Genomic DNA, 27012 nt, shown 5'->3' with positions numbered 1-27012 from the left:
TCTGCAGGTCACCAGCTCCTCTGCACACGTTTCCAGGCAGCCCCACGCTACCCAGCTCACACGCAGTCACTCCAGACCACTTGTCTGAGCACAGCAAGGGCTCAGTCTGTGCCGATGAAAGAGATGCCTTTCCCAATACACAGGTTTTTGTTTAGACTGGAATCTGTTCCCCGTCTTTCTCCTCCACCCCAGTTAAGTTCAACTCCTCAGGCATTTTCCAAGCTCCTTTTAAATAGCCTGACATGCAATACGACTGAATAACAGCTCCCAGATATTTTTGGGGGGAGGCGTTATCGTAGCATCCCATTCCACAGCTCCGACAGCTGCCAGATGCTAGATTCCTGCTTTCTTCACTGCTCTCCAGACCCACATGGCGCTCTACCAACCATTTTGAGTCTGAAAACTGGGAATAATCCTTCTAAAGTTTCACATCTTTAAGAAGGAGAATAATGTAAATCACACTGATGCATCTGAGCTGTTTTATGCATATCTCTCCTGTGATTCAGTGGAACCTGCAGTCTGACTAAATGAATTTAAATTCCCAAGACTTGAGGCAGAAACTTGATTCCAAGTATGATACAGTGATTTGGAAACAATGGTCTTTCCAACAGCAAATTTTACTGCCACCAGCATCTAGCCGCCAACTGCTTAAACATCAATGTCTCTCAACTGAGATGAAATACTGCTGATGGCTACACACCACCCCAACAGAGCGAGCCCTACAGTAAGCAGCACACAAGTATTTAGAGCGACTGCCATAATGTTCTGCTGTACCTGAAACTGTTGGCTTTTGGGGATCTCAATGCCTTACCTTGCATTTTCTTATGGACCTTCTGATGGCTGAAAAACCCAGGATGCAACATCAGAACAAAACTCTCTGCAACAAACACGAGCAAGACTCAGAAGCAGAAGAGGACAACAGACTACGTAAATGTGGCACCACCACTTCCTTGCTTTTGGATTTGAAGTTACTAAATCCAGGTGGATCATAAAGCTCCACTTTCTGGATCACAGATACTCCTGGCCTGGGGCTTTGGTCTAGCACTGGAAATGCTCATGTATATTCTCTTCTGCCCTCTTTGGTCTATACTTATGAGCAGCCATGTCAACACATAATCTATATTCTTGTTCCATAACGCTTCCATCTCTTTTCCTCTCTTCTTGCCTTCTCTACCTGTCTTTGTGCCTTTCATCATCCCATCTCACCACCACCATCTCTTGTTGTTACTGATACTTTCCTTCATGCATTTTTCCAATTTAAGTGTCTTCCTCCTAACCACAAGCACCCCCAGCAAGCTGCCTTCACCCTAACTGTCACACACTTCCTATCTGAAACTCATAATCCTTCAGCTTCTTTCCCACTCATACTATCACTTTCCCCAGCCTTATCTCTTTCTGCTGGCCTTCCTCATCCAAGTAACTGTTTCTGTAAGTGGAAATGTACGCTGCATGGAAACGTGAGTGTGCCACGCTGGCTACATACATTTCTGGAGCAGGAATAGCCGATTATAAATGCACTATAAGTCTGCAAATTAAAATTAGACGAGCTTTCAAAAAGAAGTTAAATATAGTTAAAACGCTGAGTGCTCTGTAAGCAGTGTATTTAACAGCCACCCTGTCTCTCCTTCGCGTTGTGTGTACTCCGGAGACAGGCGGCTGGCTGAACAGCGGTGCGAGTCTGAGAACAAGAGGCAGGACCAGTCACAACGTGGTACAGCACAAGGAAAGGAAAGTCCGGTCTTGGAAACTCGGTCATTCGAACCCCGGGCAACTCTTGCACAGACACAGCACCAGCAGAGTGAGCTGCACATCGACTCTGACCGACAGAACGGGGCCCCCGGGGAATGGCGATGCCAGGCCGACGTCGCGGGGTCCACGGCCAGCCCAGGAAAGCAGCGAAGGCTCCGGGCAGCGACCGGCCTGCTGCTGCCCAGCGCGTACAGCCTGCAGCTATTTAAACCACCATGCACAAAGGGCACCATCCCGAGCCCAACCGGGTTGCACAGCACGAAGCAACGAAGGTGAAAACGACAACGAGTTACTTTTGGCCTTTACGGAGCTCTCCCATGGAAAACGCAGTACCGAACCAGACAAAAACTAGCAGCAAGATTCTTCTGTAATCTTGCAAAGGATGGAGAGCATTACAAATCAGCACTGCCAGCCCTTCTAAGTGTCAAAGGCTTCTGGAGTTACTATTCATCATTATAAGAGCATTTACAATGGACATCTCATAAATTTTACGATATTTTGTTTATTTCTTTTTCCCAGGAAGAAAGTTCTGCAGATTGGAACCGCCCTGGCAAACAGTTATCTCTCTGCACTGACTCCCCCTGCAATTCATCTGCAAAACCCATACAAGGAAGTGGCTTTAGCGTTTCAGACAGTTTTGGCTTTTAGGCTGCTGAGTACAGTTGGATTAGTTTCTGAAATAGAATTGGCTCTCAAATTATTTGAAGCATTTGTGCTTGGTGAATGCTGGGAAATGTCATTAGCGTGCCATAATACTTTTGCCTAATGCTCTCCAAAGACTTTGCCAGAAAAAAAAAGAAAAAAGAAAAAAGAAAAACACAGTCTATTTTGATTCTACTAGCACAGCTTAAGTAACTGTGGTAGCAGAACTAGCATACTGCCCACAAATTCAAATAAATTAATGACTAACTTTTTAGACAAAAGAGTTTGTTTCCTTTGTTTGGAGAAAAGACAAAGGAAAGTCAAAGTAAATGAAATAAAATACAGAGTGATGCTGGGGTATTGGCTGTAAGTTTGAGTCTCTTTGCCTGTGATTTGCCTATCATTTACTGCTAGTAGTAGACAAGGGAGCAACACAACAAACCTGCTTCACCCCCACCCCACCATTTCAGTGGTGCCTTAGCTTGATGTCCCACAACTTTGCCCTCCTATTTTGTGCAATTGCTTTTCGATGTTACTTCAAGGCACTCCTTACCTCCTGTGGGGCAGTCTTCAGAATCCTTAGTTTTCTGCTCCCAGTTCTATGCATTTAAACAGGCACTGAGTTGGGAGCTCTTATTTTTAACTAACTCCCATTTATGAGCTACCTCCTCCTCCCCTGCAGAAGATGCTCTGTGTAACTCAAAGGCAGTCATAGGCCTTTTGTTCTGGTCACTAAACTAGGAAATCTATTATCAATTTTTTTCTAGTTGTGCCACATGGTCTGATAAAAGCTTGCGTTGGTGCTGAAAGGGGCTGCACTGCCGAAAAGCAACCAAAGCTAGCTACAAAATCTTCTGTCATGGATCTGATCCAAGAGCTGATGGTGCTCTGCAAGTACAGTTCACAAAAGCTATTCAAAACCTTCAAAATCAGTCACAACACTAAATATGAACTCTCATAAGAAGCGATTGATTTTCTTTTAATCTGTAACGGTTTAAACTGCTGTGTCTTCCTGCAAAGCCAGAAGCTGCTACAGTCCAGCTCCAGTGCAGAGTCAGTAGATATCCCAGAGAATTAAAAATAAATAAATAAATGCTGTGAAGCATCCTTAAAAACAAAATAAAAACCCAACGAGATCTCTGCCAAGAGTCTGTGGGTGTACACGCTGCGGATGGAGCTCAGGCTGGCAGTGCTTGAGAGGAGATTAAAACAAAAAACTAAACAAAAAAAACCCCAAAACATACATTTATAGAAGAAATCGCTTCCCTGTGGCAACTCAGGCTAACAACATAATGAAATATATAAGGATGGGGACATCAGCGCTAATTAAAATGGGGGTCTCAGTAGTAATGATTTTAGGTCAGAGCCTTGCACATCTTGAGCTGCTTGCTCACACAGCAGCAGCAAAGGCAGGACCAGCTCGGCCTCCGAAGCATCCTCCTCTTCCCGCAGCTCTCGGAGCGGAGGACTACACCTCTGCTTCAGCAGTTCTTCAAATCCACGCGAAAAACCTCATCTGCTTCATCTGGATCAGAAGCAGAGACGTGACTACTCAAAGAAGCCTCTCACACCGTCAGGAATAGGTTAAGCCCATCCTTTCTCCGCGATTAAGACACTGCCCTGCCCCACGTTAGACCTGCAGTGAGACGAGCACAGCGGCCTGAACCTCTGCCCTTCGGATCTGGCGTTCTGCTGTACCCAAACCAAAAGCCCAGACAGGGGGCCCTGAGGAGGACCGAGGGGGGAGGCAGAGGAGCCCCACGGCAGTTCGCGCCGCGCTCAGCACTGCCTGCACAGAGTTATCCCTGCACTCGGCATGTGCAGGAGCAGCTTGGCCTTGCTAAGGGACCGTTCCCAGGCACGGCAGCAGGTTCCACAAACGCTCAGAGCCAGTGGTTTTAGCTTTGCTATCAAGCTTCCCCACACATCCCAGGCACAACTCGAAACACGAAGGAGTTTCACAGATCATCCAAAGGAAAGCACTTTTCCTTGTTACTCTGCGCCTGCCATCTGCTCGCTGCACCTGGCGCCCCTTAAGCCAGCAGGAGGTTAAGGCAGCTCAACCCCACCGTAAAGGCAAACCCGGCGCCCGGGGAAGCAGTGGCACGAGGCCGGGGCGCAGCGGGCACGAGAGCTGGCTGCATCACGAACGCGGGATCTGCAATGGATCTGGGGCTGTCCCAGGGTGGCTTCGTCACCGGCACAGCTGGCTGCTCTTTGCCTGCGTTGGTACCTTCACTGGATGCTTCAAGAAAAGCGAAGAAGAACTAAAGAATCAAGTTGAGCCTTTTTTCTATTTATTCACTATGATTTTCCAAGTTCTTCCAACTGAAAAAAAAACTGTTTGTATTTCATGATTTTTACCTGCTTTTATAAATAAATAAATTAGACACGAACAGCTACGCTCATGGGAAAGCTTGCATCCTGCCGGCCAGAGGCAGGCATGCTTTCCTTCAACATGCAAAATCCCAAGTTAAATCCTCCACAATCCGTTTACAAAAGAGCCCAGCCATCACTCCAAACACAAGGTAACAGGGTCACTCTGTCACCTGTGCTGTCTACATCAGTTCACATTTAACTTATACAAAAAATGAAACCATTTCAGCAGGAAGCAATAAAAACACCTTAAGACACCTTACCGGTCAGTAGGGAAAGCAGTACCACGAGAGGAGGGAGACCAGCTTTCAAGTCTTATTTCTAAATAAGATAAGAGATGGATCTGAGCTTTTCTTCTCCATATTCCCCAACCACTAATACATGATATACAGAGATGGATGCTACCTTCGTCTCCTATTTTCCTAATAGGAAAATATCACATCTACCTCACTTTCTAGCAGTATATTGACTCTAAGCTCCCCATCGAAATGATAGTCTTTAAACTTGTCCAGTCAAGAACAGATGTTGTTATTAGGCACTGGAGAGCATGTTTCAGTGCTGGTCTTCAAAACCTAGAATCATAAAAGCCTTGGGATGTCTCTGGAAGGGACTTCTGGAGATCCCCACCCCAGTGCATGACCACTCTCCCCTGAAGAATTACTTGTTGTGCCCAGCTGGAACCTCCCGTGTTGCCTGCTGCCTCTCAGCCCTGCTCTGTGCACCTCCAAGAGTCTGGCTCCACCTCTCCGTAAGGCCGCTTTCAGCCATGGTAGACAGCAGTTACATCTCTTGAGCCTCCTTTCCTCCAGACTGAAAAACACTCAGTTCCCTCAGCCTCTCCTATGGCTATGTGTTTTTGTTGATCTCCCCTCATTTTTCCTGCCTAACGAGCCTGAATTAATTCCCTGCAACACTCCAGTCATGTAAGTTATGCCACCATGTCCCCATAAATCCTACTACTTCATAGCTCTCTGACTGTAAACTAACTCGCAGTGTCTCCTATTAGTTTCATAGGCTACATGTGTTACTATGCAGGTATCGAGCGAGCCCACATCCACGGAGGGAACGTGAGAGCCTCCCTCATCTCCATCCCAGAGGACTAGTCTCCTACACAGACACAGCACAGGAGTTCAGGCAAATGACAACTATGGAGAGACTAACCTGGTAAAGAGACACAAAGAGGATTACACTAAAGAGGGATTTGAAAAGTATTCCAGTGAACAAGTAAGGAGAGATTATTTCTTCGTACAAATAGAAGATGCTCAGGTGGGACAGAATTATAAGAAGCTCCTCTCCTCATTTCCACTTGAGACACACTTTCTGATTTCAATTCTCCATGTAGGACTCAAAGATCAGGCCTCAGCTCAGCACGCCTCTTAGGCACAAAGTTAGCTTACTTTAGGTCACCAGTAGAAGAAAAAATTAAGGACAGAAGGTAAATTTTGAGCCTTTGTACTCTTTGTACTAACAATCTAACACACTGTAATTGCAGTATCTTTTCATGAAACAACAGATAAGGTAGACAAGAAAGAACACAGAAACAGCAAGCAGGACATAACCAAAAGTAATGGTACATCCTGCAGTGCTTCCTGCCATCTAGCAGCTGAAGATGTAGCAAATAACACTCACTTTGTGCAGGACTTCACAAACCTTGTGAAAATACACGTGCACACTATTGTAAATGTTTCATGACAGAAAACACATAATCCAAACATGCAAGGAAAGAATGCAAAACTCACCAGGCTCTAACTTGATTATTTTTACAGCAGCCAGTTCTCCTGTATGAAGATTTCTAGCCTGAAAGAAAAGAGTTAAGGCATATTTAATTATACTGCAAAGGCATTTCACACAGTCTTACAAGCTGTGAAAAGATATGTGGTGATGTCATATGTTACAATTATGGCACAATGCAATTAACTGAGAGCAATCTGGGTGAGGATTATCCGGGTTTGGTATTAGCACAGCATCAACCTCGCAGGAGTTCTGAAGTGCTACTGGCAGTTCCTTCGGAGGCTTAAAAAAACAGCTATCCGCCAGCAACCAAGAGGTCATGCATCTAAAGCATCGTTTGTAAGGGCTGCTGAAACCGAGAAGTTTCTGCTCTCTGCGCTCGCTAGGGCAGCACAAAAGCATTACGCTGCAGCACAGACTGTCCGACCACGCAGTACGCAACCGCCCGTGTTCAGGCTGCTAAACCTCAACGTTCTGCAAAAGTGGAACTGATAGGGAGGAATAGAAAATGACTGCAGATGCAGTGCTGATGAGTTGCAGTTCCCTATGAACAGCTTAACTCTTATGAGGAACTCCCTCCACCAGACCCTTACAGAGAAGGGCAGGCACTAAGAAGAAGAGCTAAGGAGCAGGAGCACTAATTCACATTTGCAGGGCCGCTCTCTCACTGGGTAGGACGAATATGTGGGGGACAACTCTGCACTGGAGGAAAACATTACAGGAACACCAGAAATAGAAAGTTTTAAGAGGGGATTTCATTAATGTTGTTAACTCCAGTAAAATAAGCTCTAAATCACTTGGGCACGATCACCAGAGCTAAGCTTTATCATTTTTGACGCACAGCCTAATCCAATTAGGCACTGTGGCATTCCCCTTTTGCTGATCATCCAAAAGTTATAAGATCCTAAACCCAACTCTTTCATTCTTACCATAACAAACATGCAGTGTCTTCTGAACATGTAAGAACTAGTTAAGAGGGAGATCATAGAAAAAGCGGGTTAGGCTGGACTTCTGAAATTGATTTTGGCAAGTATTTAGGATGCGAATGTACAACAAATTTCTCCTTGTGGACTGAACTGAAGGAAGCCACTACACAACACGCTTTCCTCTTGTACATGGCTGAAAAGTTTTAATTTAACAACAGGTAGAGCAAGATCTTGGAAGATAAGTCCTTCAACTTTGCCAAAACTTAGTCAAGCTTCTGGATCAGGAAAGGCTTTCCAACCAGGGGAAGCAGCAGCCTTTCAAAGGCGGGCACTGCTCAGCCAAGCGATGGCTGTCAAAATGCAAGCTCAAGATGCAGACGAGTATGACTCAAATGAAGACAAAGAAGCTGAACAACATAACTGAACAACTGCAGCAAACAGACCAAATCAGTGAACACAGAAACAGATAGTTATCTGCTAACCACAAAGGAAACCTTTACCACTTCTTAAAGTACCTTCCTGCCACAGATGCTTTTTAGACCACGGTAAAAATCATTTGCATTCTTCAATATCCAGAAGAAGCATGTCTCCAAATACAGGCAAAGGATTAGGATCTCCTGGTACTGTTCCACTTAGCAACACCATCATGAAATACAGAGGTTCCCATAAGACACCAATAACAGTCTCTATCTGAAGTCGGGGAAGCTCCAATAGCGCCTATCCTAAGAGCTACCCATGCTCCTATCCACAAGCAGCCAAGCTATCTAGATAAAGGAGAGAGATAGCTCTGTTTGCAGAAGCTCAGCCTCATTTCTGAAATACAAATATATATATATACACATATATATATACATATATATATATATATATATATACATATATATATATTCCTGCCTGATATTCCTTTTCCATATAAGCAGTAACTGCCACTGCTACTGTTGTGCTAAATCTGAAAGAATGGATGCAGTCGGCCAAAGTTCTTCAGTACTCAGACTGCTTGGCAGGGATTCAAAGGCTCAGGCCAGAAGAAATCCTTGCAATCCCTAGCTCTTGACTCTCACAAAGTATAGGCCATAGAGCTTCACCAAATTAAGTCCTGCTGCAATCTAATACCATGGTTAAGTTTTTGTGTGCAACTTGCAGCCTGAGCACGGATTGTTTCAGTTTTCAGCCACCAGAACTTTGGCTGCTAGAACGGAAAGATCTCCACCAGGTTGGCATTTATGAACTAGGCACACCTAGTTATCTGAGCCACCCACTCTAAAATACCTGGCTTTTCCTTTAACATTCCAGCTGAACACACCTCTCAAGCTGCTGACACCAGGACTACTGGTGATGACACATGCTACTCCATCATTACCGTGCCACCATCAAAGGCAAAAATGCTTCATGTTCCTTGATCCTCAATATCCTTGCTCAGAGGCTCTCAGGTACAAGAACTGTGTTAGGTCTTCTGGCTGGGCACTCATATCGCAAGTGTTCACAGTTACCCAGGCTCGCTGCTTCCCAAGAGACAGCTACCTGCCCACAAATGCAACCTGCAGCTTTTGTTCCTTGATCTTTGATTGCATCTGGTTTACAAGAGTATCCACACCTCTCTAAGTTGTCACCTCTTGTTTCTTAAATGTTTATCTTTCACAACTTTCTGTCAGATAAAAACTTCCTCAGTATCAGGATTCCTGAAATCACTTTGAGACATGTTAGTTAAGAATACTCTCAACTCATTCACTATGTGTCACTCCAGCTTGCGCTGTTCTACTTTTTTTTAACAAGATTGTGCAGTATCAAGGAAGTCACACACAGCAAGGGACCACATCCGCACTGCTGCCTTTATGAGCCAAACTTGAAATTTCACTACAGATGACATTTGACCAAATCCAAGTTCCCCATAATTTCCCTGGTGTGTGGAATTAATTTATGGTCTTCCAATTTGTTTTTGATATATTTCTTTACCGGAAAAAGAAATGAAGTCAAGCGAAATAAACCATAATTTTCCAAGTCATCTTATTCACATTTTAAAAACCTTCTAATGATAAAATATTTGTCTTCTTCCAGTCCCCTGAAACTTTGTCAGTATTTCACATCTTAACTCAAAATTAGCCTAAACCATCCAGAGACCAGGGTAGGTTTTTTAAAGTATTTGGATGCCAGTAATCCAGAGCTGCCAGTTAACAAGTACATTACTTCAATAGTTGCTGTTTGTATCTCTTGAGTTATTATTGATATAACAAGTTATTATTTATATGCATTTATCACATATAGAATGACAAATATATATCAGAAGTATTCAGAATAGTAGTTCAGAAAAGATATATAAACTGTATGGTCTGGACTACTATTCTGAATTCTAACATTTCAGGCTAATGAGGGATAAAAGAAATACTTAGATTTCTTACTGTAATTTCTGCTGGCCTTGAGTCCTTCCATTCTCTTTATCTATTTCCTATAATACGTAATGAAGAGCCTCCTAAAGACTCGTTTTGGAGACTGAGTCTTGCAGAGCTCCCTCCCATGCAGGAGCCCACATTCCCATTGCAAATGTGTCCTCGTTCCCAACCAGCAGAGCTCTGCTTCCCTGCCCAACCAGAGGACTTGCTGCAAGTCCCTAGAGGAACACAGATCCTCTGCTATCTGTTAGTATCAATCTTATTTCAGTTAATGAGGCTCGAAACTGAAAATGTTGGATTATGTTAGTCAGAAGGAAAATGAAAACACAATTAAAACACAAAATTAAAACTACAAGGTTTTGGCACAAGTATTGCAAAACTTCAAAAGACAACTTGACCTACACAAGAATGAGACCAGAACAAGGGGCTGAGCCACAGACTATGCTGCTCTGTGTCACATACAGTGTATACTTACAGATGAGGAAGGATTAGGCAATTTTTTGATCACCTCTTGTTCAACTGTCCTGCAGGCTGCTACAGAACGGGCCAGACCACCGCAGCAAGCACAGCTCCTCTAGAATATTTTAGCAGCTCCACACCACAAAAGCATACACACGGGCAGTGTTCAAAACGAAGCAAAACACAGGTACAACAGAACGGATTAAAGGTTACTCTAAACCTATGGTCCCGTCTCCAACAGCGGATGCTTCAGAAAAAGATTAAGTAGAGAGCAAGTGAACAGCGATACTTTCCTGATGCACCCTCCCAGCCGCAGAACCAGCACTGCATGGTGCCTTCTGCTGCAGACAGAGCCAGCATTTGTCTGTCAATCCTGGAGAAACAGACAGTTGTCCAACCTAAGAACAAGATCAGTGGTGTGTCCCAATGCCAAACTCAAAAGCGAGAGGTGCAGGCTCAGTAGGACCACTTTTTTTTGCAGGGAGGAGCATTATATTACCCACAGAAACTACAGGCTTTGCTCTGCACCTTAAAGCTCTTCTCAGACCTTTATCAAAAAAGCTTTGGCGGGACAGTGGAACACAACACGACCCCAGTGACAATCCCAGTGACATGTACACACATGCGTAAAAATAAGTAACCAAGAGGCAATATTAAGAAATCCCGAAGAAACTGCCAGACTGGATTAGGTTTCAGATCTGACCAGTGTACATTTTGTTTCCAGAAAGGTGGCAAACGATGTGTAAGAGAAAACAGTTAGATCCCAGAAGACAGCAACCTGCTGATCTGCAACAGGATTTGGACTATGTCCTAATGCAGAAGTTCAAGTGTCCACCATAATTCACTATGACAATTTTGCTTATCTTACAATTTACATAGATCAGTTCATGAGTTTTAAAAAGTTCTTTCCAAATAGAACAGAAGTAGGATGCTGGAAGACCATCTGGCAGCTAAAGTGAAGAAGAGTAACACAAGACATACTACTAATAATGGAAAGGAGGGGCTAAACTTCTGAAACACTATCTCTTTACCAGATGAGTTTAACACCCACACTGTACAGCCAGGTATATTTACTGGAAAGCTTCTCACAAAACCCAGCTTAAAATGAGCATAAATTAGTCCCCATTGCACAAGTTTCAAATTGCTATACTTGACAAAAAAGAATATTGCAACCTCACACAGTCCCACACAGCATTAGGAAAGCACTTTTGTGAAAGAAATCAGACTTTCTGAAAACCATTTAAAAAAATTCCTTGAAAATTTGCAACTAAAGATTGACCCAGATGTAGAGACTAGCTGCAGTGGCTCACTGATAACCATGAGCTCCTGTCATGCCCACCTAAGCAGTCTCAGGACAAATCCAGACCTTGGCACCAGGCTTAAGTGCAAGGAATCGGCTCCGCAGGGCACAGGCTGGCTGCACAGCTCCTCCACTTGGTCTCCAGCCAAAACCAGCAGCTCCTACTGCAGCCTCCCAGGGTTGGGCTGGGTAGAAGGTGCTCTGGTTCCTGCCCTGCACCAGGCACCTCATGCTGCAGGCAGTCTCAGAAGACCTCTGCAGAAGCAGTATATGTCTCATACATTTTTTCTTCCATTCTCCTGTACCTTAGCTCCTACCTGTCCATGTGTACTAAAGCCATAGAGGTGCATTGCCAGAGAATTAAGGTTCGGGTTTTGTTCCCGTTTTCTTTTCATATAAAACAAACGAAACAAAACCAACACAACATATTTCACAGTCCCATCCCGAGAAAACCTAGAGTACAGGACTGAACAAAAGCTCTCGTGCTTGGCACTCAGAGCATCTCCACAACAGATGCTGAGCAGGTATTTTTTTTTTCCCATCACACAAGAACCTCTATGAATACATTAAAAATTTAGAAGAACAAACAGAAGAAGTTTTTTTAAAAAAAAATGGGACAATGAATCTGCAAAGTATTCATGCAAATCTTACTGAACGGGTTTAGATCTGTGCCAGACAGAAGCGCTTGCACCTCCCATGCGGAGACCTGACCATGCTCCTTTCATCTTTCAAGGTGTCAGATCACGTGCAAAGCAGATGCCAATCTAGTCTTAGCTGTTAGGAAAAGATACCAAACAGCAAGCTATGATTTTCAGAGCTCTTTTTCGGGAGGCAGAAACGCTCAGAGGCAATTGTTCACTCCGCAGTTTTCCAGCTGGGTTTCTAAGATCGAAAGCAGTACCAGGCTCTTTTATAGTGAAAGGCACAGAGGCTTTCAGAAACCATTTCCGTAACAGAGCCTTTGTAGATTCAGTGCACTAGAAAGGGACCGTCTTACAACTGTCACCAGTACGATGTTTCGGAATAAGCCAGAAGTGAAGATTCATGGGTTGATTTTACTTTTTCATACGTATTTCTGAATTGCTTGTGTCATCTAGCTCACGCTGCAGTAGCACTGCCAGGAAAGCAACTGCACTGGCTGCCAGAGCCCAGGATTCGACAAATATAAATATTGATTTTGGTGGGTGCTCTGCAGATAAAGATACTGATGCTCCTCATCCGTCGACTAGTTATTACGCGTGAGCACAAAGCACAAGTTATACTTCACAGCTGTCACTCCTACTTCCACATTTACAGTATTACAACCTTCTCCTTACCGAAGGAGTAAAACTCAGAACAGACAAAAGTACCAGGGACCGAAGTCCCAGTGTTTAAATAAAAGCCACATTAAAACTGAAACTCAGTACGGTAAGATCTGTGACTGGCACTCCTAAGCACCGCTACAACGCAATTAAGGCTAAATGTATTTACTTCTATTGGCAGTCAGTGACATTTAGATAGTGTATCTGCTGCTGCAAAGAAAACTGGGAGGGGAACCTACCTTCCACTCGCACTTTTCAGATACTTTCTTATTCAAGGTCAATTAACTCGAGCATTAAGGGATTAGAAGCTCATTAATGACGTTAGGCCAACTGCTTTTATTCAGGCGCAGAAAAACAGACTAAGGATTTGCATAAGCAAAGTGGTTTCACAGTTCTGCTGCGGACATCAATGGCCAGTAAAACATTTAATTCTTATTCCTAGCAGTAACTACTGAAGGACAAAGGCCTAAGGCAACAAGGATATGGACAGTAAGAAAGCAGAGATCAGGGCACATCTTAGCAGCAGCTACTTAAATAAATAAAGCTATATGCCTCCAAGTAGAGAGTTTATTCTCCTACGAAATTTTCTTGGCAGATCGTCATTTACAAAGTATCTGGCATGATCCCTCCAAAAGCTAGGGCTAGAAATAGACCTGGACCACAGAAGTGCTATTTAGCAACTAATGCAACACAAAAGATGTAAACAAATATCACATGAGGAAAAAAGGCCCAATGTTGACTCATTCGGAGCAGATCACTGGCAGAAGAAAAAAAAAAAAAAAAAAAAAAAACACACCCCAAACCTTTGGAAGCTGAAACTATGTGAATTAGATTATTTTAAAAAGCTACTAGAAAAAAATCACTTTCCTGCACAGGTACATCTTTGAACATAAGATCAAATAAATTAAAGAATGTCCATGAAGCTAATAATCTTATTTTACCCCTGCACTGAATGTATAGATCAAGACATAGGGGAAAAACAAACCAAAACAAAATCCCCAGTATTACAGACTACAAATTCAAGAAACATCAGAAGACTACATAATTCCTCAGCTGAAAAGGAATTTATTTATTCCCTAGAGTTGAAAGAACGAAGAGTTGTGTCAACCACAATATTTAAAGAAGAGTATCTATATCTCTTTTTTTCACAGTAAAAATCAGTAAGTTGATCAGATAAAACACTTAATCTCTTAACATCCCTGCATGTCAAGAAAGTTCTATTAATCCAACTCTCTATATAAGAAACTTATATGATAGATACCAATGTTTTTAAAAACATTTTTTTTATTTCACAAAAGCTATGAAGAACTCATGATAATTTGTACATAAAAAGGATACATCCGCTAAGCAACATGTCACAGTCACGCAAGAAAGAGATGGCCAGGATCCAAAGCACTGGGCTACACTTTCCCATCACAACAAAGAATCTGGCTTTCCAGGCTGGGAGGAAAACATGTTTTTGAAAGAAAATGCACTGCTTTGCTTAAAACTTTTTTTTTAAAGCCACTTCTGTTTCATTACAGAATTTTAAGACTGTCACCTTACTTTTCTGGCAAAACTTTGAAAAATAAACTTTTTATTGTCTTGCCTTGTAACCATGAATTTACATACCATGAGTTGTGTCCCTTCCAAAGGGGAGAGCTAAGGCAATGCTGCTGGTACTTTAAAGGGGAGCACAAACTGCAGTCTCATACCATCACTATCTGCACACAACTCCCTAAAACAGCAGAAATATTTTAGAACGCACTTCTAGATTAGTCAGAACAAAATAGCTAAGTGTGTGCATTTTGCTCACTTTGGGGGTTTTATTAAAGTTTTTTATCCTAGGATTGCAGAACTTCGCACTGTACCTGAGGTGTGTCTGCAAGCTCATTTTTAACTACAGAGTCTGTGGGCAAACCCCTGAATTTTAATGTTACACACACACTCTTCTGCAGTATCGAGCCTTTCAAATCAAAGGTATAAACCTCTGTTGACTCCTTCTCCTTAATATAACTTATCTGATAGAATCTAGAGAGAGGTGAAAAAAATAGAATCAAGTAGAAAAATCTAACTCCAACAAAGTTATTAATTGCTTTTCCAATTCCAATTACTCAGAGGTGAACTCAGTTACAAAAAGACATCAAGTTGTCTTCATGAAGAACATAGCTCTCTTATCTTTTGTTCTTTACTGTTGTTGTTTATATTGAAACAGTGGCCAAAATGGAAAGAACATAAAAAAAATGCAGCCCCTGTAAATCAAAGAAGTTGGAAGAAAATTAGTTTAAAATGGAGGCAGAGAGAGGGTGATTTTTTTTGTCCTAAGATTAAGCTTTGTTTTGCACACGTATTACATCAATTGCTGTCATCTTCTTGGAGAAGAGAGGGAGGAGGACTGATTCTCTTTGCCTTGGTTATAACACAACGATTTCCTAAAAATTTCATTTGGTGTGTGTGCATACGCATATATATATATATATATATATATATATATACACATACACACACACACACACACACACACATATATATAAAAATAAATAATAATGTGTGTCTGCTTCTTTCTGACTACTGGGATACACCATTACTCACCTGTTTCTACTACAATTTAATTTTTATTCAATTTTAATTGAAAGCACTTTCCCTCTTGCCGTATTCCTCGCTGTTTCCGAACGGGGTCAGCCTTCCTTCGCCTGACCCCGGCGGCCGCGAGCCTCCCTCCACCCCCCGAAGCGGGCAAGCCCGGCAGTCCGCGCTCCGAGCCTGCCGGAGCCTCCAGAGCCCAGTCCCCTCCCCGCAGCGGCTGTGAGGATTTTCCAGGGACCGGCCCTCCCGAGCCAGACACCACTGAGGAATGTATCCGCGGAGGCTGGAATAGATCATTAAGGCCAGCCGGCGAGCCTGCGCTTAGCCCGTCTGCTTCTCCGTGCTGCTTCCCTCCTCCTCCTCGCTCCCTGCTCCACGCTACCGATCAGCTCAGAAGCACCCTCTGCTCTGAAAGCACCGCAGAGCTGCCGCGTACTGAAGGCCACCAGGTCCGGAGCACAGCGAAAGCCACCTCACTGCCTCTACAGAATTTCCTCTTTTCTGGAAGCTGCAGTGTCTCGGGACCAGCTCAGCTGCCACGTGCACGCAGTCCTCGGCATCCCTCCTGCCGTAGGGAGCGCTACAAGGGAGGTTTTACGATCTGCACACCTGCCTAGCGGAAAGCAGCAAGCCACAGGATCTTCAGGAAGTTAAACACTAACCTGTGGGTATTTCTTACCTAAGGCAGTAACCAAAATGCAAAGAGCGAATGAAAAAATAGCCCTGTCAAGCAGATCAAATCGAAATAGATTACAGCCATGTCCTTAAACAGAAGCACAAAGTTGTCACGTGTAGTATTACACGTGCTATAAAGTGTCCTGAAGATACATTCTGCAAGCACGTTCCACCTGTGAGAGGCTTAAGATATCATTATTGCCCATCTCTGTATAAAAATGCCAGACATAGGTTCATGTGTCCAAAGCAGCAGTCTAAATGAGCAGTAACTCCTGTGGCTGCTGAACCAGTGGCAGACCATAAAACATTCTCCTGAACTCCCTTTCTCCCTGGTTTGGTATTACGAAACAGGGATCAACATTTTGACAAAGTTTTAAAGGCATTATGTTAAGCAAAAGTGCCATGTAATATTTTCTAACAGGCATTAACGCCTCTTCACAATTAACCGAGAAGCAGAGCACTGGAACTCAAGCCGCGCTTTCCATTTAAATGCACACCTGCCTGACCAAACGAAACAGCTTTATCAGAAACTGCCTATCCTATCCAACTGCTGACCCAAATTCCTCCTAAACTTCATGCTGGTGCAGGTATTTTGACTATGCGAATACACCCACTACAGCTTCAGAAACCCTCTCCCCTCACAAGCTGCTAAATGCTGCAGCAATCATGCCCACGTATTGGCACCTAGCTCAGTTGCCTCCCTGCATGTATCATTATCTTCTCCCCTGCAGTGGAAATCTTCTTTTCAAGGTACTGGGCATTTTAAGCAGCAATGCTTTTTTACAAAAAGAATTTTAAAAGGTAAAAGATCTCAGCTGTTTAAGAGAATCCATCTAATATTTAAATTGACATCTTTCCTCCGACAGACAATAAAACAGTCAATATCTGCGACTGACACATCAAATATTCTCCCTAACCCCACTGTAGACCAAAAACATCACATTTCAGCTACTGCTGTTTGCAAATCCTTCGCGAATGTAACACTCAAAGCACTGTAGCAGTTCATCGCTGCAGAGCGACGAACACCCATCAGGCCCTGCTTCCTGCTCTCTCCTGGCCAGATTTTAATTTATAAGTTTTAGCAAGACCTAGGAAACAGAGAAGTGCATCAATACAAAAAGGTGTAACCCACTTTTATTCTTTCTACTTATTTTTTCCTGTTTATTACGGTAGTTAAGGGACTTTACCAGTTAACTTCCATTAAGATTAATGACTAAACCTCCCAAACATCTTTGTGAGCCTAACTATTATAATTCAGCTACTATCTTCCATGTCTGTACATTAAACAGCCAATTAAGGCACTTTATGTCACTTCAGTAATGATCAGCAGACAGCCTTACATACAGCTAAGAACAAAGCAAAAATACAGCTTTTTGGAACGGACTGTCACACTAAATGTAAGACCTGGCTTTATCACCTTTTACCCACTGGTGTCCCCTCTTCACTAATTCTGAAGGTAAACAGTATTGCGTAGTTCTTGCACATCAGTCTCCTGTGAGGACATTCTGGCAGCAACGGTTAATGAGAAACACAAAGATTGTAACTCCATCCTCCCCAAGTAGCACATTAAGATGATACATCGATAACTCACCAAAATAAAATAGTTTAAACCATATATTAACTTAATTAGAATGGGAATGAGTACCTTCCCTCCAAAAGCAACTTCTTAACACTATGATAGTCATAATTTACACCTTTAACACACACAGTCACAAACTTGAATGGAAATAACATAGATTTCACTATTTCTATTTAAGGGGAAGTAATGATGCCCTTAATGCTGCCCAGGGAAGAGCAACACTAAGAAAGCTCAGAAAAGATTACGTACCAATACAGTCAATAAAATTATACTGCAAAGACCTCTTCATTCTGGGAAGAGAAACTGCTTTTCTAGAGTATCTCAAAAATTTCATTTCAACAGGCTGCAGATCTGGCTGCCTACACCAACCTGGAAACGTGTCTCGTTCAGCTTTCTCAATATGTCTAGCCAAATCTTTCCTCTTATGTACACAAAAACATCATCCTTCTATGCTCTACATTAATCTGGAAGATGCAAAAATAGACTTGGGAGAAGACTAATTCTAACATGCTAAAATATCAGAATGTGGAATTATGGATGCTGTTTTCATAAAAGAGCTCAGTAAATGCAGCAGCGCTGGCTACCAGAACTGTATGTCAGGTCAAAGCTCCCATGGATATCCCTGACTTCATCTCGCATGAGCTTTTCACTATCTTCAGGAACAGTGAAATTAGTATACTCACATATACCAATACACAGGATAACAGATTAGGGAAAAATACTGGAAGAGGCCAAGGCTTTGGAACAAAAGCCCTGGCACTTCCTATTCTCCCTCTGCTGCAGTAAGTTACACATGTAATGAAAGGCATCTGCTCCAACCATCTCAGTGTTCTGCAGTCCCAAAAGTGAGTAAGTACATGAGATCTGTGATGCTAAATGCACTAGTCCCATAATTAAACTACTTCTTGACACAGTGGAGTGGAACATGCTATTCCCTATCTGACAGTTCTGCCAGCAGTCCCTGGATCGAGGTAAGATGTTAGCCTTTCCCCCAAGCCCCTCTTCCTAACACTTCTATGTACACAAGACCCCTCCTGAATCCCTTTGCTTGGGACTTGTCAGAAGCAGGATGGGAAGAGCATCCACAAAAAAAGATTCACGTACACACTACAGTCCTGATGGGAAGGAGCCAGGAAGCAATTCCTTTCCCTACCTTCCCCTGCACTCTTTCTCCAAGGCACGGAGAGCCTGTGTGGGAACTGCCAGAGACGTGGCCAAGCTGTGGTTGTTTGCTAGAGCTCTCCACTAGTCCTGGATGAAGAGATGCTTTGGCTATTTGAGGGCTGAGAAGGTCCCGGTGGACTATCCACTGTGCTGCATAAAATGAATTACTCTACCTCCGGGGAATTTAAAAAGCTGAAGCATTGAATGGAAACTGCTCTGTACAAAACACTGGAATTTTCCCTGAAATAAGCCAGCAATCTAAGAAGGAAATCAGTTTATCCAGTCTCCTGAAGTGAGTAACTCCCCACAGCTCCGAGTTTCACGTGACAGAGACATTTCCTGTAAGCCAGCTGCAGGGGAACACATGACCGGGCAGCTCTGGATCTCAAATTGATGCTCGCAGGCTAAACGTTATCCAGCAGATGAAGACACTGCTTTCACAAGAGCTGGGTAGGTGGGAATGGAGCAGAAAGGCTTTGCTCTCTCAGCAGAACACCTCTTATCTTGATAAACAGAAGCAACTCCAGTTTTTTAAGCAAGCCACCCTGGAGCAGATTCCCTAAATGAGGTCAGGGAAAGAGGGTGAGAAGTGCTCATGAAATGACACCGTATGATACCAATCATGGAAGCATGCTCTCCTGTCTAGCAAACCACAGCCTGGCAAAAAAAATGGGGTTACGTTATCTAATAGAGAGATCCCTTCATTGTGATTAAACAGATTAGTTAACCTGTTAGAAAGACTACTTAGTAAAGCCAAATGAGAAGTTAAAACCAATGATCTTTTGCAATACCTCTTCTGCACACACTCTACAAGGAGATTCTGCCAAGGGCTGGTAGAATAAACCACCTTTTGCTATTTTTCAATGATCAACAGGGTCAGGTCTGCCTTAGCTCTCCCACCTCCATTGAAAGCACAGTATCATCAGTTTTTATAGACAATAAATGCAAATTCTTGAACAAAAGATCCTGTCCTAGTGACTGAGCTTTTATTAGACTCTCAAAATACACCCACTATCACACAAGCTGCCATAAACCATAAAGGTTGCAGCATCCACCAGAGCTTGCTAAGTGATTTTATTGCTAGGAAACCATCAGAAATTAGGGAAGAACTTATAACTGTTCTAAATTCTTGAAGAAATAAAAAAATCTAGAATGCTAACAAAGTACCAAAGTGCAAGAAAGTCTTGATAACTTAAAATCCAAGATACCAAGGTTACTAAGGAATAACTTTTATGAATAATAAGAAAATTGTGTTGTTCTCAGATTGAATCACCTTGAGTTGATACTGCCTCTTCTTTTCAGTTACAGCCATAACTAAGGTGCCAGGTGCCAAATACAAATAAAGATAGAAAGCATATTTGTCTTTCCAGCTGCAGAGAGGGCAGACAGTTATTGGTGTCAGCCAAATACGCTGGCAAACTCCATTACAGCTTGGCTAACAGGAAGAGCTATTCACCCTGACACGGATATTCTGCATATTTCTCTTATATATCTCTTCCAACAGAATTTTGAATCACTGAGCTACCTTAAGCTATAAATCTTGGACACATTCAGAGTTGTCTATATGAGATGGTAATGAAAATGAACATTGCATCTTCTGGAGATGAAGCTGAAGTAGCTACCGATATGCAAAGGTTCTGATCTTTGATCTGTTCTTCCTTCTCACAGATTTCCTCTGCTGCCGGCAGGGGGGAGTTCAAAGTGCCTGAACCGCACTGTTCACTTCCTCTGAACAGAGATCTCATCCTGGGGTGCAAAGGAAAGGCTCACATAAAGCTCCTCTTGTGTTACAGCAGTGATCTGCAAGGATATGTGTAGAGGGAATAATAATAAAAATTAAATTAAATAAAAAATGCTCTCATCTCATAACTCTTTTCTGTGCAAGTCTGTAGGACACCCTAGCTCCCCTCCACTGACTGTCATAAGAATCACATAAAAATAAGGAAATCACCTAGCCAGCAGAACGTCTCCCGAAGAAAGAGTGCTAGATTGTAATACTGAAACTGAAGTTGACATCAGAGCCAAGGGTGGTACCAAGAGGACAGTAAACTCAGCAGAACAAAAACTATTCCTTCCTCTAAGACTTCAAGATGCTTTAGTAACTTTCATTTTTCCAGAATCAAAGCAAATGATGCACTGAACCCCAAAAATGCACATAGACTTTGGAGACAACGGCTGTTAGCACACCCTAGACTATTTCCTATATTGCCATTTACTCAGGACAAGACTGCTGGCACCAAGAGCACCACAGTCGCCTTTCTGGATGTAGCCTTGGTACTAGCCGACTGAAGCACACTGAAAATTTTCTACCAAGGTTTCTTTGGCACCTCTGATATCCAATATGAGAGGACATAGCTATGCAAAAGAGGTGGAAAAGAAACGTGATCTTATTTGTAAGAAGATCTCTGAGATTACTTGTTTCTGAAAATAATAGATGGTGAAAACTGGATATAAGGAGAAAAGTTCTATTCCTAGCACAGTATCTTTAAATACTGATAAAGGGATACTAAAACTCATTATAGCTGGATTCCTAGGAGACAGGGTCTGCAAGAGCTCACAAGGATGTGAAAAAATTACTGCACAGTAAGTGAGGTGAGAGCCATGAGCTCAGAAATAACATGGAGCACTGGCACAGATACCTCACTCTTCCACTCTAGCATTCAGCATCCATTTCAAAAAGCAACACTTTTGTTAAACACTGAGTGGAATGAGTCTGGGTCCTCACATACCCTTAACAGGGAAGGTACCAAACACAGGAGGTAATGTTTAAACCCAAACAGCTTGGGTTTAATACTGAATGTGAATGTTACATGACAAAGATCAAATTCTTATTAAAGAAAAAGGTTATAAAGACAAAAAATTGAGAAAGCAAAGGCTTCCTTCCAACTCCTAAATATTTTAAAAGAGGATGTCAACAAGCTAGTGAGTAACATAGTTCTCAGCAATAAACACACATCCTCCTGACTGCTGCCCAAAAGAAAAGACTGCAATTCTCCAAAACAGAAAGTCTACAGCAGCAGGAAGAAACTCAAGAGCAGATGGTTTGATGCCTTTCTAAACACCTTTGGTATGGAAACCCAAGAGAACACAAGGCTCAGGCATGGCCACAGCAAACACAGCTGACCAGTGGCTTTGATCTGCAGAGGAAGCCTGGAATCCCTCCATGTGACAAATGTTTGATGGTCATTTTCGTGTGTAACATATATTCACCAGGAAGAGAAGTGCTGAATCAGGGATGGCCAACCCAGCTGCTCTGTAGCTGCCAAAGTTTATTCGTACAAAGTTTGGAGCATTTGATTAAAAACCATCACAGCCACAATTCTGCTCTGGATTTAAAAAAAAAAAAAAAAAAAAAAAAAAAAAAAAAAAAAAAGCGTTAATCCTCCATTTTTAATCTAGTGATTTTAAATAGTAGAATGCTTTAATCAGTAAGTTCTCATGATCTGTGATATGAGACTGACATTCAGATTATTTTTGAAATACTAGATAAAAGTTCTCAACACCCATTGACTACAACAGGAGTGATGCGTACTCCAGAGCTCTAAAAATTAGGCACTGGTCACCCAGGGAGGTCCCAAACCTGACATGAACTGGAGAGAATTCTGCTTTCAATGGCAATCTTTTAAGAAAAGATATGCTCCCCCCCCACAAAAAAAAAAAAAAAATCCTTTTTGAGCACAAGGTTCTCTATCTATCTGCTATGATCCAATTTCATTGCTAGGTATTTTTGCGCAGCAGGGATGAGTGACATAACCACATAGGTTACTCCTGAAAAAAAAATCCCAAGAGAATAAGAATAATCTCCCCCAAAATCCCAAGAGGGTAAGACTAGGGGAAGGAAGACTGATCCAGGTGAATCAAGAAGGAATGAAATTTCCATTATATTTAACAAAAACATGTCTCTTACTTCTGCTATTAATTCGGCACATTTATCTCCTCCTGTGCTTACTTTAAAGAAAGCTGCTGTAGCACTGTTCATAATTCTGCTTGGAAAAATAAAAACAAACCAGCTTTAGGATGGATGCACATGATCGTATTTTATCACGGTCTCTCAGTGAAGATAGACATCTAGCTATTCATCACTCAGAAGGCGCCTGCAGAGGGGGCTGGACTGAACAAATACGTGATTTTTCAGCTCAGCTGCCAAACAAGAGCATTAAAAAAAAAAAGAAAAAAAAAATCAAGCAAATAGCATACATCAACTATTCTTTTGTTCCCCTTTTCTAAAATTGAGAATTAATTAAAACTTCATTTGGGGCAGTCACATTAAAATTCACCAGAAGAAAGGCTTTGCGTAGCTGGGGCAGAGGGAGGTGGTCAGGAGGAGGTGGTGGTGGTGGACTGTGGCCTTTTGCTCCCCGACGGAGCCAACAGACTAGTGGTCAGGGCACTCACACGTAGCAGGAGACTTTAACTCCTATTTATGCCGGAGGGGTGGTGACTCCCGCATCTCTCACCACCGCAACAGAGTACCCTTTCCCCCAGGTCTCTCCGCCAAACAAATAAAAATGCCAGTGGAGGAAATTGTGCTAAGATACAGCGTAAGCAAATCATTGCCCTAATACGAAATTTTGTTTTCTAGTCCCTTCAGGGTACCGACACCTATAAATACACGTAACCTACCTCACAACTCTGATGGCCTGATGTTCTCATGCAACCAAATCTGAGAGGCTAAACGGAACCCGCTGGCCTCACACAGTCCCGAGCACTGCCAGAAAATACCGTGGATTTGCAGAACCGTGTGCTTTTACGGGTCATCGTGCGGGACTTGCAATAAAAACTGACCCTGTACAAATCAGAGGACAAAGCACTACCGAAAAGCTGCAGGTTCACCGAAAGGCGACGCCGGCACCCCAGAAAACCAACCAAGACCTGGGGAACGTCTACCCACGATACAGGAGTTTTCCCGGGACGGGACCTGACAGGCCACTTCTTGGCACGGTACGTTAAGTTTCACTCACGTTTCCACCAACTTTTTTCAGTTTTCTGTCCTAAGACACGGGACAGTTGGATAGTTTCTGCCTTATCTGCAAATGTGCAGTGTCTATTCCAGCGCTGCTGTGCAGATGCGTGAAGAAGTTTGTGCTATTTTTAAGTAATGCTTTGAGATTTGCATATAAATGAGCAGGGTGGGCAAACAAAACCTTGCTGGAAAGCCTAATCAAAACCTCACTCTGAGAGTGCTAAGGGACGTGACGCAGAGGATGCTAACTATTTGACTATTTGAGTGGGGACAAAGAAATACCGCTTTTAAGTTACTAAGTCCCAGTGAGTGTCCCATCCTTATTATTACAGCCTCTTTCAGACGTCAGCAATTTCAGACACTCTTAATAAGGTACTTTTAGAGAGAATTATTTCAATGGATTAGAATCTGTTCAACGGCAATAACCTTTTTGAAAAAGAAAAACGGCTTTCCCAACACAGATGAGACAACTAATGCACTGGGATTTTAACAAAGCAGCAGGCCCAAACTTGGATCTATTTACACACGCTGTGACTAGATAAGAAAATAATTAATTTACAGATGTTTCCCACCCACCCTGAAATGCACTTTTTGGGGGGGGGAAAGAGTTATTAAATCACTATCAACAATCCAGCACTTACGAGCAACCCTACAATCAACCACTGTGCACTAAGTGACAGAGAGACACTAAGAAACACTAAGAAAATGGATTTCAATTTTAAGCTTCCATAGTAGTTATGAAAAGCAAAGCGGGTAGGAGATTTTCAGAAAGGCCTTACATATGCTTCTGTAACCTAATAGTGAACACAAATATTTGCTTAACCCCTGCCCCGAACTTCCAAAAAAGAACTAATTACGCTAAAAGCTACCAAATGCCCCAAGAAGAATTTGAGGCATGAACCACTACCACCAAAAAGCATCCGAGAAAGAGGCCCATCTCCCACAATCAGAAAGACCGCCTCATTCAGACATCCCAAAAACAACTGTGCTGAAGACACTGGTGACTCATTATTAGCGATGGAACAGAGAAACCATTTGAAGAGGTGAGAGGAAAATTCCATTTTAATTTAAGAGCGCTCTCTAGCAAACCTCCTCTCTGCTCTGAAACGTAACAATTGAATATTGACTAAGAAACGCAGTTTATAAACACTACTGGCAGCTCTCAGAAAGCACATGACGTGTCATCTGTACTAAGAGATTAATCGTGGACTAAGAAAAATAAAAGTACAGTATTTGCACCTACACTCCTCTGAACAAAACTAGCTTAGTGACTTTCAAAATCAACGTTGACAGTAATGACTTTTAAAAATAAGTTTGCTTTGCATATTTGTCCTAACTGTGTGTACCATCACTATTCCCTTGACAGAGATCCTCCCTGTTTGCAGGGCTTTATAAAAACAAAGAGGAAACCAGTGACCTAGAAACAAACACAGACCCTCAAACTGCTTTAAACACGCTACCTTAATACTTGTTTCAAACGCATGGCAACTCTGCCAGTTTTATTTTGGATTCATTTGGTCAGGCCGTACTATGAGAAGTCTTGGGTTTATTCCTCTTTGAGACCTTTTCAGGAATAGAAGGCAGATTTTTATAACCCAAAGGAGGGGCTGGAGTTTTTTCTCGTTTCTTTGTTTTTTAAAGGGGGGTATGTTTACATGGCACAGCGCAGAGCCATGCAGGACAACTCCAACTACCTCCGGAACCGGAAGCCGTTTGGCATGTCAGTACAGCTCGCCGCTAATTAGCAGGGTAACGAGAAGCAAAATATATCTGTTTCCACAAAGGGCAAAGAAACGACAAAACACATGTATATATGTATGTGTGTATAAACACACACATATATGTGCGTGTGTGTGTGTCTATATATATGTATGTATATATAGACACAGACACATTTCTATGGCACAATGGATTACTTCTCGTGGGGCTGCCCTGCACCGGGCAGACGTACCCACACAAGCTCAAGGTATGCTGAGTTCTCAGTTTATGAAAATGAAATATTCTTCTTAGGTATTTAGAGCTAGGCTGCCCAGCAAAGAAGTTGACTATCTCTGTGCAGCTTTCTAGGGAGGAAAAAAAAATGTAAATACGCAGTATAATGAAAAACTATGTTAGAATTAACTCTCCGTGGCCGTAAGCAACCGTTTCCACGGGGCAGCGGGAACGAGATCCCGCTGCGAGCTTTCCGCCTGGTCCTTCCCGGAGGCCGCCGCCGCGGCGCCCCGCGGGCCGCAAGCCGGGCAGCCGGGCAGCCGCCGGGCGCCGCGGGCGGCCGCGAGGGAAGGCGCCGTGCGGGCGGAGCGGCGACGGCGTCGAGGGGCGGCGGCGGCGGCCGCGTGCCGCCGAAGGGCGTCGAGCGGCCGCCCGCCCCGCCGCGCCCGCGCTCACCTTGTAGACGTCGCCGTAGGTGCCGCTGCCCACGCGCTGGACCAGCTCGTAGTCCTGCTGCGGGTTGCGCCTCAGGATGTCCCCGCCGGGCCGCGGCAGCTGCTCCATCGTCGGCCCGCGCAGCCTTCCTCCTCCTCCTCCTCCTCCTCCTTCTCCTGCTGCTGCTGCTGCTGCTGCGGCTGCTGCTGCTCGTGGCGGCCGCGGCGGGCGCCTAGCGCGGCCGCCAGCCCGCGGCCCGCATGGCTGCGGGGCGGAGCGGCCCGGAGCGGCCGGCACAAAGGCGGCGGCGGCCGTTGGGCCCGGCGGCCCCTCAGAGCCGGCGGCGCGGCGCGGCCTCCCCGCGCCTCCGCTCCCGCCGCGGCCTCACGCAAGGCCGCGCCGCCTCCTACCTGCGCCCGAGCCGAGCCAGGCCGAGCCGAGCCGGGCCGAGCCGAGCCGGGACGCGAGTCGAGGCGCGCCGCGGCGGAATGGAGCGGAGCGGAGCGGAGCGGCGCCTCGGCGACGCCGCAGCGCCGCGGCGCGGCCGCCGGCGGCCCGGCCCGGCCCCTGCGCCCGCCCCCGCGGGCTCGTCCCTCAAGGCGGCGGCCCGGGCCCGCCGCGCCGGCGCGGGGGAGCCCGCAGCTCGGGCGGCCGCCGTGGGTCGCGGGAGCGGCGCGGCGCCGCCGCGTTTCGCCGCGGTTTCGCGCGTGTCGTGGGGAGCGGGCTCGGAAGGGCCAAGCGCTCCGCTTCCAGCAGCCCGCCGCGGCTCCGGCAGCCTGCTACATCCTGTGCGTTCCCTCCAACGTCAATACGTAACTTTTCCTGAAC

The 27012-nt window shown here is 44.0% G+C and overlaps 1 protein-coding gene across 3 annotated transcripts in view; it reads right to left on the bottom strand.

The window, feature by feature from the left end:
• MAP4K5 (mitogen-activated protein kinase kinase kinase kinase 5) overlaps positions 1-26429 on the bottom strand; it is a 64679-nt gene extending 38250 nt beyond the window's left edge. For all 3 annotated transcript variants that reach the window (XR_009958627.1, XM_062577776.1, XM_062577777.1), the window contains exons 1-2: positions 26206-26429; positions 6507-6564 (exon numbers count right to left, since the gene is read on the bottom strand). Coding sequence is in view for 2 of the 3 variants with exons in the window: in XM_062577776.1 (XP_062433760.1) it covers positions 6507-6564; positions 26206-26313 (166 nt within the window). In the remaining variant the exon portion in view is untranslated. The remainder of the gene's footprint in view (positions 1-6506; positions 6565-26205) is intronic.
• Positions 26430-27012: the final 583 nt, after the last annotated feature.

Source organism: Rhea pennata, chromosome 5, assembly GCF_028389875.1.
Source record: "Rhea pennata isolate bPtePen1 chromosome 5, bPtePen1.pri, whole genome shotgun sequence".
NCBI lineage: Eukaryota > Metazoa > Chordata > Aves > Rheiformes > Rheidae > Rhea > Rhea pennata.
The sequence above is the reverse complement of the archived record's forward strand: the minus strand, read 5'-3'. Positions and strand labels throughout refer to the sequence as shown.